The 11,044-nt window shown below is 42.4% G+C and overlaps 1 protein-coding gene across 2 annotated transcripts; it reads right to left on the minus strand.

The window, feature by feature from the left end:
• Window positions 1-281: 281 nt before the first annotated feature.
• Window positions 282-10,652, minus strand: zdhhc3b (zinc finger DHHC-type palmitoyltransferase 3b). Of its 2 annotated transcripts, none has more exons than XM_031585954.2 (7): window positions 10,324-10,652; window positions 6,318-6,646; window positions 5,005-5,129; window positions 3,754-3,850; window positions 3,172-3,253; window positions 1,544-1,695; window positions 282-1,098 (listed from the first exon to the last, which is right to left on the minus strand). In XM_031585954.2, exons 2-7 carry the CDS (start codon window positions 6,618-6,620, stop codon window positions 940-942), a joined length of 918 nt encoding a protein of 305 aa, XP_031441814.1. In that variant the 5' UTR covers window positions 6,621-6,646; window positions 10,324-10,652; the 3' UTR covers window positions 282-939. The 2 variants fall into 2 exon arrangements, with proteins under 2 accessions (XP_031441814.1, XP_012686910.1); XM_012831456.3 differs by having other exon boundaries at window positions 1,544-1,674; window positions 10,324-10,650.
• Between the last annotated feature and the right edge of the window lie 392 nt (window positions 10,653-11,044).

Genomic DNA, 11,044 nt, shown 5'->3' on the forward strand with positions numbered 1-11,044 from the left:
CAATGCACCTCTCCCATGCTGTGGTTATATAATGACTGCATTTAGAAACGGAGATGGGAAATGCTGGTTGGTAAAGCACGGCTGATTTGGCCCCACATGTCTTGTTTGTGTCCGGTCCGTCCAGTAGAAAAGTGTGTGTCCTTTTCTTGACCTCTATGTCAATGAACTGTTGTACGACCGGATGTTCAGTCAACGCCAAAGTCAAATGTTACGGTGACGGACTACTTACAGGCTGTAATGTTAAATAACAATACCACAGAAAACACTGACACTTTGCCTTGCATTAGTCTTGTGGAGCGACTCTAGTTGGTCTATGCATTGCACTACAAAGCTAAACACTTTGAGGCTAAGACTCTGGAGCATCCATCAGCGAGAGACATGTGCTTTGGTTTGCTAGTACTGGCCCTCCTCTGCTGTCATTTTGAGTGCACTTCCATTGATTGAAGAAGAGAAAAAAAAAAAAAAAGAAAACGTGAAGTGGCTCAGCTTGAAGGACTATAGTCGTGTTAGTCGAGTGTAGACAGGTAGTAGTAAGGTGCCATTGTTACTAGCTATAGATGATCATCAGGGTTGGAGAATAAGGAGAGGAGCATCTCAGCTTAAAATAGCCGACAGGATCAAGAAAAGAAAACAAATTGAAGGTTATTTTGTATTTCTATCAACAATTCTATTGGCAGATTTGTGTTAAATCTCTGGGCAACTCTGGCTTTTTTTTTGTCTACGAGATGACCATTACGGGGGGAAAAAGAAATACAAAAATTAAGAAGTAGTTAAAAAAAAGTTCTGGAAAGTCTTCTCCTGCTGAGAAGGGTCTGCTTGGTGAGCAGGCTGGTGCTGTGGAGGCGCTGTCCATTACGCATCATCAATGCGCGCTGCGCCGCGCCACACCACCCAGGGCACTTGCGCCGGGGTTCAACCAGAGCAACAGGTGGTCCTGTGTCAGACAACGTACTGGTAGGGCTCAGCTTTCCCGTGGTCGGGTTTGGCAAAGGGACTGAGCCAGGATATAGAAAAGGGGTGGCCAAACACCACCTTCAGGTTCATCCACTTTGACTTTTTGGCCCATCGTCTTTCCTCCTTTTTCAACTGCTCTATGCCCTGAGAAAAAGACAGAGAAAATTACAGTGAAAAGGTCACTACTACTGCTGAAATACAACTTCGATATGCACTACGATCATCATAACATAAATATTATGGCAATGCATCATGGAACATGAGCCCAGAACATTTGCCATCTAACATTGGTAAAACTGGGAAACAAACAAACTAATAAAATCACAACAATGGCTACTTAAATTAGTACCTAAAACTTCAAACTTCACCAAAGGCCTGACTGGGCTATGGACATTAGTTTTAAATGCACTTATGGTCTTTTTATTATAAATGCCTTTGATGAATCACTTGGCTCTAATAAATAATGAGAAGACAGCCACATCCATAGTGACTTCACCGGATTTCACAGAATGGAAAGTAGAGAGAGGAGCAAATCAGGAGAAGCGCTTTGTGTGTGTGGTCATGGGGTGGGGGGGTGGGGGTCACTTACGGTCTCATCGCTACAGATGGAGTGAACCTGTGTGCCGAACATCACGGAGGTGAAGATGAGGAAGAGGAGGCCCTCAAAGCACAGGAGGATGAGGAGGATGACAGTGGCCGGAGGCGAGAAGGTGCTGCACGCTGGGGTCAGGTGGGGGGGATCAGAGGTGGGTAGAGGAAGAGGAAGAGGATATAATGAGGGTCATAGTGCAAAGGGAATTACTGAGCCAGCAGGGTATGGAGAGGGTCAAGGTTCTCCAGGTGTATTTAAGTACAGGAACTCTAAGGGTATGGAGGGGGTCAAGGTTCTCCAGGTGTATTTAAGTACAGGAACTCTAAGGGTATGGAGAGGGTCAAGGTTCTCCAGGTGTATTGAAGTACAGGAACTCTAAGGGTATGGAGAGGGTCAAGGTTCTCCAGGTGTATTTAAGTACAGGAACTCTAAGGGTATGGAGGGGGTCAAGGTTCTCCAGGTGTATTTAAAGCAGCAATATGTAGTTCTGTTCCAAAACTAGCAAGCTAACTACCTAAAACACATGCAAAAACCTTGTAAACACCTTTAATAGCCCAGTTGGCACTGATAGAAGCTTGCCAACACACTTACTGCTGTCTTTTGGCAGTACAGCTGGCAATGTCATGCTGTGAAAGCTTTTTTTCCATTTTTGCTGGGTGTTCCAGACTGGAACACATAACTACAAAGTGCATATCCTGGATGGCTAGTGGGAAACACACAGGTGTGTATCTGTCCTTCACATGACCATATGCTATCAAAATGAATTTGAGGATGGTACCAAAACTTGTTGCCTATCAAACTATAGCTCAAAAAGTGTCAGAATTGTTGCACAGTGTTACTTTAAGTACAGGAACTTTAAGGTTTCGTTTATTGTTACTCAAACATTCCACACAATTTCTGCTTTTAAACTTTGCTTTTGATCAGAAATTTGCTTGCATTGTACCTCACTTGTGCCTAGCATAGTACCTCACTTGTGCCTAGCATTGAACCTCACTTGTAGGTCGGATTGGATTAAAAGTGTCTGCCAAATGACAAAATGTAAAGGGTTACACGCTCTTTTCCCGAAGAAGTCCACACACTAAGCTTTGTATACCGGTGCTCATCTCACAACAAAAACATGGCCTTTTAGCTTTTACAAAATGATCAGCACAGGGAATTTACATGTTTTATCAGTGCTTTCTTAACTGGGGAGTAAAGCTATGAACTTAGCACTGATATTGCTAAGAACTATGATACTGGTTGAAATCAAACCAAGCACACAACAGTGATATGACAAGTCAACCAATCATTTGTTTCCTCTCTGGGACTAAGGTGTGACCAACCTGGCATGATGCACAGACACGGCACCAATCCCACACACAGAAACCACTGGATTTACTCCCCACAAACTGACCCCACAGTCACGTTTTCACCTTCGGATTAAACTCATCTAACTGTGTCTACCCACCATAGAAGGAACAGGAGACTGCTACAAACTGCTTTGAAGTATTTAAGCATATAAGCATATAATAAAATCACATGGTCGGTAAAGTCTACGAGGAATGTAAGACTTTATATGCTTGTGGTATATGTACTGCTAGCGGTTAAACAACATGTTTAAGGGCTGTCTGCAATGCAATACTTACTGTTCCAGTCCCGCTCGAAGCAGAAGACGAAATGGAAGGCCGCCATGATGAGTGAGTGCAGCGATATCAGTGCAATGTACATCTAGACCAACAACAAAGCACAAGACTATTACTACATTTTACATTACCACAGTAGAATAGGATTTAGTGGTTTAAGCTTTTGGGTTACTAACCAGCAACTACACATTGCTGTTGAGTGTTCTGCAAGGGAGTTCTTTACTTTTCTAGAGAGGCATGTAAAAACAGCTGTTGATGAATGTTTGAACGTATTTATTTAAATAGATAATAATAAGACTAACAACTCCGTGCCAGGATTTTTTTTATGATATATGTTTCTAATCACATCAAACGTAGTGATGAATTTCTAACAATGTTGCAGCGCACTGTTAGACTAAACATACACCAACAGGACAAATTGACCATAAGAACACGAATGCAATCATTATCTTTACACGGTCACTTTTAATCACTGTCACTGCTTAGTGGTGACTGTGTTTTGTCAAAGTGAATATTAGTTTGCAATCTGGGGACACACACTCACATGAATACTATTCTGTAATCTGGGTACACACAAACACTCACAGTGAAGAGTACAAAATACTTCTGGTTGCTTTCTCCCACACAGTTGTTCACCCAGGGGCAATGGTGGTCCATCTTCCGGATGCAGCGCTTACACACGCTGATATCAGGGAACGCGTGCACACACACACACACACACACACACACACACACATATGCACAGAGCCAGAGAGAGAGAGAGACAGACAGACAGACACACACAGAGACAGACACACAGACACACACACACACACACACACATGCACAGAGAGAGAAAGCCAATTGGCCTTAATTTGCATGAAGGCACCACATAAAAGCACCACCACTGCGCAGCCTGGCAAGTGTCTTTGAGAATATAGGGCACAAGTGCTGAGCGCTGTGGCCCGTGCAAGCTGTTCCCCGAGCGCCCAACTCAATGCAATTAACACACTGCTCTCAGCTATGGTATGCACCAGGGGCCCGACCGAGGCACCCTGGCCTGTGTCTACCGTTAGCACTCCTCCTACAGAAATGTAACGAGGAGGCACTGACTCATACACTCGGCAGACAGGGCACTGACTCATACACTCGGCAGACAGGCCACTGATAAAATGCCAATGCTGACACAGGAAGAGGGGACATATATTAAAGGAAGGACGGAGGTTCTGGGGTGTATTAGCAGAGCAGGGCGTGTATTAAGAGGGATGGAGATGTCGGAAGAGTGTGACAGTCTAACCTGTCACAGACCACGGAATCACCAGGGAGTGTCCGTGTTCATAAATCACACAGATCTAGACTGAAGAACCCAGGGGGAGCCCGTGGCTATTCTCGTCTGAGCTGATGTGAGTTTAGAAGCTTCAGCAAATCCACCTCACACAGACCCCTGGGGGGAGGAAATTGTACATCAGAAATGTCAAAACGCCTAAGCTGGACTCGCCTTTTGGAGAAAGCCAAAGCTCCGAGCTATGTCCGTGGTGAACTGAAGGCGTGATAGATGTGTTTCTGCACACACTGGCATTTAGGCACTGGACTGAATAATTAATTTGCCCCTCACAACAGCAAAGATGCAAAATCCAGACGAAAAGTAAAGTATCAAAAAGCTACGCTGACAGAACCCCAGCAGTCAGTCAGTGTTCAGTGTTGGAAATGGCTCTAGTAGCTTACTTAAATTCTAACTTAAATTCCAGGTCAAACTTAAATTGCTACAAAAAGTGGTCTATATTGTGGTGAAAAGCTACATTACACACATGCATAGCATATATAACACTTTTCACAAGCAATCAGAAGTGTATTTACCTGCAGTGGTGTGCTCTGTCTGGCTTGATGCTGCAGCACTTGGGGCACTTGTAGACCACCTGCCCCGGCTTCAGCTGTAAGCTCTCTATGAACTCTTTGGTGGCGTTTCCTTTGGGCACTGCTCCCTGCAAACATGACCACAGACCCAGGTCATTAGCCTTCAACAGACTCACAGTCTCATCAGTGTTTCACCAGAACTGACTGAACACTAAATGTCATCCTGTCAAATTGAACATCAACCTTTTTCTAATCAAAACAAGCCCAAATGTTGCCAAAACAAGCAATTTCCTGCCATAACTCCATAGTACCTAGGGTGCACTTGATGTTTCCAACTGTAAGTAAACTAGAAATTATTAGGCCTATAAATACTACAATATTGGCAACACTTAGTCCTACTCTTGAAATGTTTACATTGTGAAGTGCTTTTCTTATCTTATCTATGAATTACTGCACTGTGGTGTCAGTTGCACAGAATCTGACTGCTGAGATGGAACAATGTACAACAAACTGCATAACTACTTAGCTTAGTGCCTCCTTAAGAGCTCTCTAATTCCAGCCAGTAACTGTTAAAGGCTCATTTTGATTATTGTGTTTCATGACCATTCAATAATTTTGGACATGAGAATGGAAGGTAGTAACGCTCTGGACAACCAGAATGGTTAGCTGAATAAAATTGTTTCCTATGGTACGGCGCGCCTTTCGTGTGCACCTTTTATCCGCCGTGCGTCGCCTCTTTCTAGCGTTTTTTAGGTGCGCTTACAAGTTGAAATATTTTCAACTTTTCAGCGCAAGGTGCGGAGGCGCACCACTCATCAATGTCACACTCGGCCCAGGCAGGTTGCTTCATAGGCGCAGGGCAAAACAGCCTGGTGCGCATGCGGCTGTTTTTCCCGCTGCACTTTGCCAAGATGTTTTTGAAGCGTCTGCGTCTTTAGAAACGCGTTTGGTGTGTTTCAGCCCTTAGCTGTTACAGCTACAGTACAGTTATAGTTACACTACAATTACAGTACAAATACTTTACTGTACAGTTGTATAGTAGTACTGTAATGTTATACATATATAGCACTCTAGTCTACAGTCTATATCTACAGTACCTACAGTTACACTGGTATACACAGTCATACAGTTGTATTGTAGTACTATAGGTCACAGTACAACTCTCTGCACATTCCAGGCTGGGAACAGTTATAGTACATGGCTATATATATATAGGGATATGTATATGTAGTATATGTAAGGGATAGTTTGCGAATTTCAGAAAATCCACCCCACAGGTTGGAAAATGTGGAGGGAGAGTCTCCATGCAGACTGACCGGGTCCGTGCACATGGCCTTGAAGTGGGAGCCGAGGGCGAGGACAGCGAGGGTGTTGAAGAGCACGCCGTTGACCAGGCTGTAGAGCACGCTCCGCGCTGGCATGAGCATGACGAAGAGCACCACGAACTCGGCGAAGAGCACGAGCATCCAGGTGATGACGCCGCACACGATGCCACAGCCGTCGCGGATGAACCACATGGCGCCCGAGGGGCCCAGCTGGGGCGGAGGGGCACAGTGCTCTGGGCGCAGGTAGCCGGCGTGCCTCTCGATGTCCCTGCTGCGGTGCGCCGGGCTCTTCATCCTACCAGCCTCGCCACCTTAGCATGCTACAGGGGGGGGGCGAAGATCATCATTCAATATCGCTTTAAGCATTATATATTATATTGTGCATTATCCTTTGCTTTTGCCTATTGTTAACATTTTATATTTTTTACATGTTTTGTAAGTCGCTTTGGACAAAAGCATCTTCGCTTCAGCATCACAAGGAGAGTTAAGAGAGAGAGAGAGAAAGAAAAAGGCAGAGACAGTAGGGGTGGGAATCTCTTGGCACCTCACGATTCGATTCCGATTCAGTGGTCAACGATTCGATTCTAAACCGATTATCAATTCTAAACCGATAAAACGATTATCGATGCATGTCGATTTTTAAAACATTTGAGTTTGCTACTCAGAGTCTCAAATCACTTCCTACTTTGTGTTTGATAATTAAAGAAAATCAACAGATCAATTACCTTCTCTAATTTTTATTAGAGAAAAAGCTTTTCCTTGTCACAATTATGACTTTCAATGAACAATGCAATAATCGATGCAGCTTGCATTTCAACACAAAATGGATGTGTAAAAAAAAAAAAAAAAAAAAAAAAAAATTAAATTTTTTACGTTTTTTTTTTTATTAAAAAATCGATTATGAACTTTTCTGAATCGAGACAGAATCGGTCTAGAGAGAATCGAGAGAAATCGAAAAATCGATTTTTTTTCCCACCCCTAAGAGACAGTGTGTGATGCTGTACAATAATGAATCTATACTGTGTGTGTATGACCCTGTGTTCCACTGATCGAAACTGCCTGATTGAAATAGAGACTGATAGGGGGTGTTACATGCAGTACATTAATGCAGATACTTGATGAGTTTGCCATATTCCACTAGTATAAAAAAAAAAAAGACTGATTCTTGTAATGGAATTCTTACAGATTCTTTTAAAAGTGTCCTTGCAGATCATGCCAAGTTAGACTATGTTGCACAGGTTATTTCCAGTGTGATCTAACTCAAGCAGTTTGGTGGGATTAACAATACACCAACCCCCGTGCTGCATGAATCCAAACATAAACTGTTAAGTACGCCCCTGGGAACACTGTTATGACAAGACAAACACCAGGCAAAAGTTTCTTTTCAAATCCATGGGAAGCTGATTTGGAATTCACCCATGAGGGCCCCCCTTTCTCCTGTCCTCACAGAGCCACGCCACCCTTCACCCTTTCCTCTCTTGTCCTCCCTGGCTGTCCTTACGACAGAGGGATTAGACTCATGCTGTGTGTACAGTGGGAGGGGGGGGGGCTTGTACCAGTGGCTATCACTTTCCCCTGTCAGCTAAGCTCGACCCATCACCATCTGCTCACCGACAGCCCCATGGAGATGTGTTGGCGTTCGCAGCATCCAGGTAATCATTAATGCCAGAGTGCAGATAACCAGTACCAACCAATAATATTCACTTTTACTTGCCGAGAGAAACTATTTTTTTTTTGCATGATGTAAGACTAAAAGTGTCACCACATGACTTGTATAAATGATGGTGCCCAACAGAAAATATTGAACTGCCATGCACACCAAGTTAATGCAACAGTCTTGATAACCACAACACTATCTCCTTTTGCTTTTCAAAAGGAGTCAGTCAAAAGTGTCCAACGATGAAGAAAAACTATTTGAAATTTCCATTATGAGTCACATTATCAGAAATGAGAAATATGCTAACCAAGTGTTGGGTGAATTCTTGGAGCTATACCCAGATAACCAGCACCAACCAATAATATGCACTTTTAATTTGGGCAGTGTTTATTCGCAGACAGAAACTAAATGTTTTGCATGATGTGTAAGCAAGACTAAAAGTCTACCCACATGACTTGTATAAATGATGCCCAACAGCAAATATTTAACTGCAATGCACAGCATAAACCAAGTTAATGCAACAGTCTTGACAATCACAATCCTACTATATTTGAAAATGACCATTATGATGACTTTCTATATAACACAATGGTGTTTATATCTCTATGTGTCTGTCTTCTAAATGTGTGGGTCTTCTATTGGTGAATGGAGTCTTTCCAGGGAGCATAGTTTGTGAGTGGCCATTGTCACAATACCTACACCTATTGTTAGTTGCCCCCCACAAATAAAACTGAATTGAAATGGAGTGGAATTGGGACACCACACCACACCACACCACACCACCCCACCCCACCCCACACCCGGGCTCCATGTGCTTGCAGATAAGGGGAAACAAAACACGTAGAAATACACAAAAGAAACAAAACCTTTCGTGTGATGTGACCAAGGGATAAAGGGTAAGAATGTCATAAAACTGAAGATAAACCATCAGAGGCCTACATGTGCAGTTGAGTGATATCTGGGAGAACCAGTTTAAGCATGGACTGTGTACTTTAAAGATGATTCATGATTAAAACAGTTAGGGAACGTATGGATGCGAAACCAACACCCTGGCTTCCACACAATAGCAGAGTAAACAGATGACTACGGCCCATTGACTTTTGTTTGAGGAAATCAATGACTTCATGTAGAGAAGTGTCAGGGAAATGAACTGAGGGACTGAATGGTTATTGTGATGTCATTACTATTATTGACAAGTGTCTCAGTGTAACAGACTCCAGTACAATACATGATAGTCTACTGGTGAACGAGTATTATTCAAAACACATGCAATGCAGAGTCCCAGACACAGGTGAATATAAGGCCTATATGACAGCATGTAAAAGGAAAGGTTCATAAATCATACATTTTATGCCGTCTCACTTAAAAGTTGAAGTTCAATCCGAAGGGGTGAAAGGCATTTTACCGATATTCTTGATAGTCAAATTAAAACAAAAATAAGGCCATAGCTATGTCACGCTATCAAAGAAGTCTCTATATAGGTTGTGTACCAGGTAGCAAGTGGAACAGGAGAGATAAAGGTCTTCTGGTGGGAAGTGGCTAAGCCTTAACCAAGACGAGTCAAAAATGGCACACACACACGGGTATATTCTATCCGCAACCTCAGTAGGCCTACAGCATATATAATGAGATACTCCTTTCCGAGGTAACAGTAAAGTTAACTTGCGTTTATTAAACCCGAGTTTCACTCTAGCTAGCCCAAGTAGGTATCGGAGTAGTTATCGAAAAATAAAACGATTCTAAATATTAAAGGATCATACACTCTATTAATATCATATCAATTCAAAGACATATGATAACTAGCCTAATTTTCTACACCTACAAACTCTTGGATGGCGATATTAATCTGAGATAATGCCCATGAAATTTCTGTATGAACAGATCTGTTCGGCTAGCAGCTAGTGGTTAACCGACACATTCTAACTCCATAGCCTTACGTTAACTTGGGCTAGCTAAATATAAATTCTAAACAAGATCAGCATTGTAACAATCTTAGTTGAGCCACCTTACCTCCAGGGTAGGGGATACATTGTAGCTAACTATGCCTGTCACACCGGGGCTCACAACGTTTCATTGGTGGCAACTTTGATTTCGCTAGTCAAAGTAGCACATTTGCAAGCTAGCTAATTTTAACATTAGTATAACCAGCTACAATGTTTACCAGCATATTACCATATATTTGCTAACGTTGGCAAACTACCCTCGCTTGTATAAACAAAAACTGTTAGCCTTATCTGACTGTACATCAAAACCGCACCACTGCTTATCTCCAGGAACTTGCTACTCGGATAAACCCACAACCTCAAAAGAAAAATATGAAATTAGCAACCCATTACTTACCTTTTACTTATTGGCAGTATGTGTCGAGCGATGTTACCTGGCTAAATGGCTAACTGACGTTAGCTCAAAGCTAAACTGCACTCCGTATATTTGCGAAAGCCGCAAGCACACCCCTTCTTTGAGGTTCACAATTCACGCTCTACTTATCTGGTTCTCTGAATATCTCACTATTGATTAAGTTTAAGCGTTTATGTGGATATTTAGTTAATAACTAAGCCTGCTGAAGTGCTCTAGAGAGAGTTAGCGATGAAACGTGAAACACTTTTCAGAGAAAGGGATTTCTTGCCCGAGAAAGGCAATTAGAAGGAGGAGTATCAAGGAGTATCAGGAAGTATCCATTGAAACCCATGCAAGCCACGACTTCCTGGTCTGTCTGTGGGATAAGGTTGATTCAATGCATCACACACACCAGGTTTATTTAATGCATCAAATTACACTATTTGCACGTATGCAAGAGCCATCAACAAGACTAGACTATAGTTTATTTACTGAAATCATATCTTACTTTTATTTACTTAATCACATTATTATTATTTGGATCCTAGTTATTATCAAAAAAACTGAATTTGGAATAGACATTTTCTATCCTTTTTGCAAATGTTTAGATTCCACTAACATCTGTCATATTTGGTTTCAATGGAAAGTATGACATGGGTTCACCTAAATACAGTGTGTTGCAGCCTGATCTCTCTGTGTGAACCCAGTCGAATCAGGATGGGTG

Source organism: Clupea harengus, chromosome 19 (assembly GCF_900700415.2).
Source record: "Clupea harengus chromosome 19, Ch_v2.0.2, whole genome shotgun sequence".
In the NCBI taxonomy this organism is placed as follows: domain Eukaryota; kingdom Metazoa; phylum Chordata; class Actinopteri; order Clupeiformes; family Clupeidae; genus Clupea; species Clupea harengus.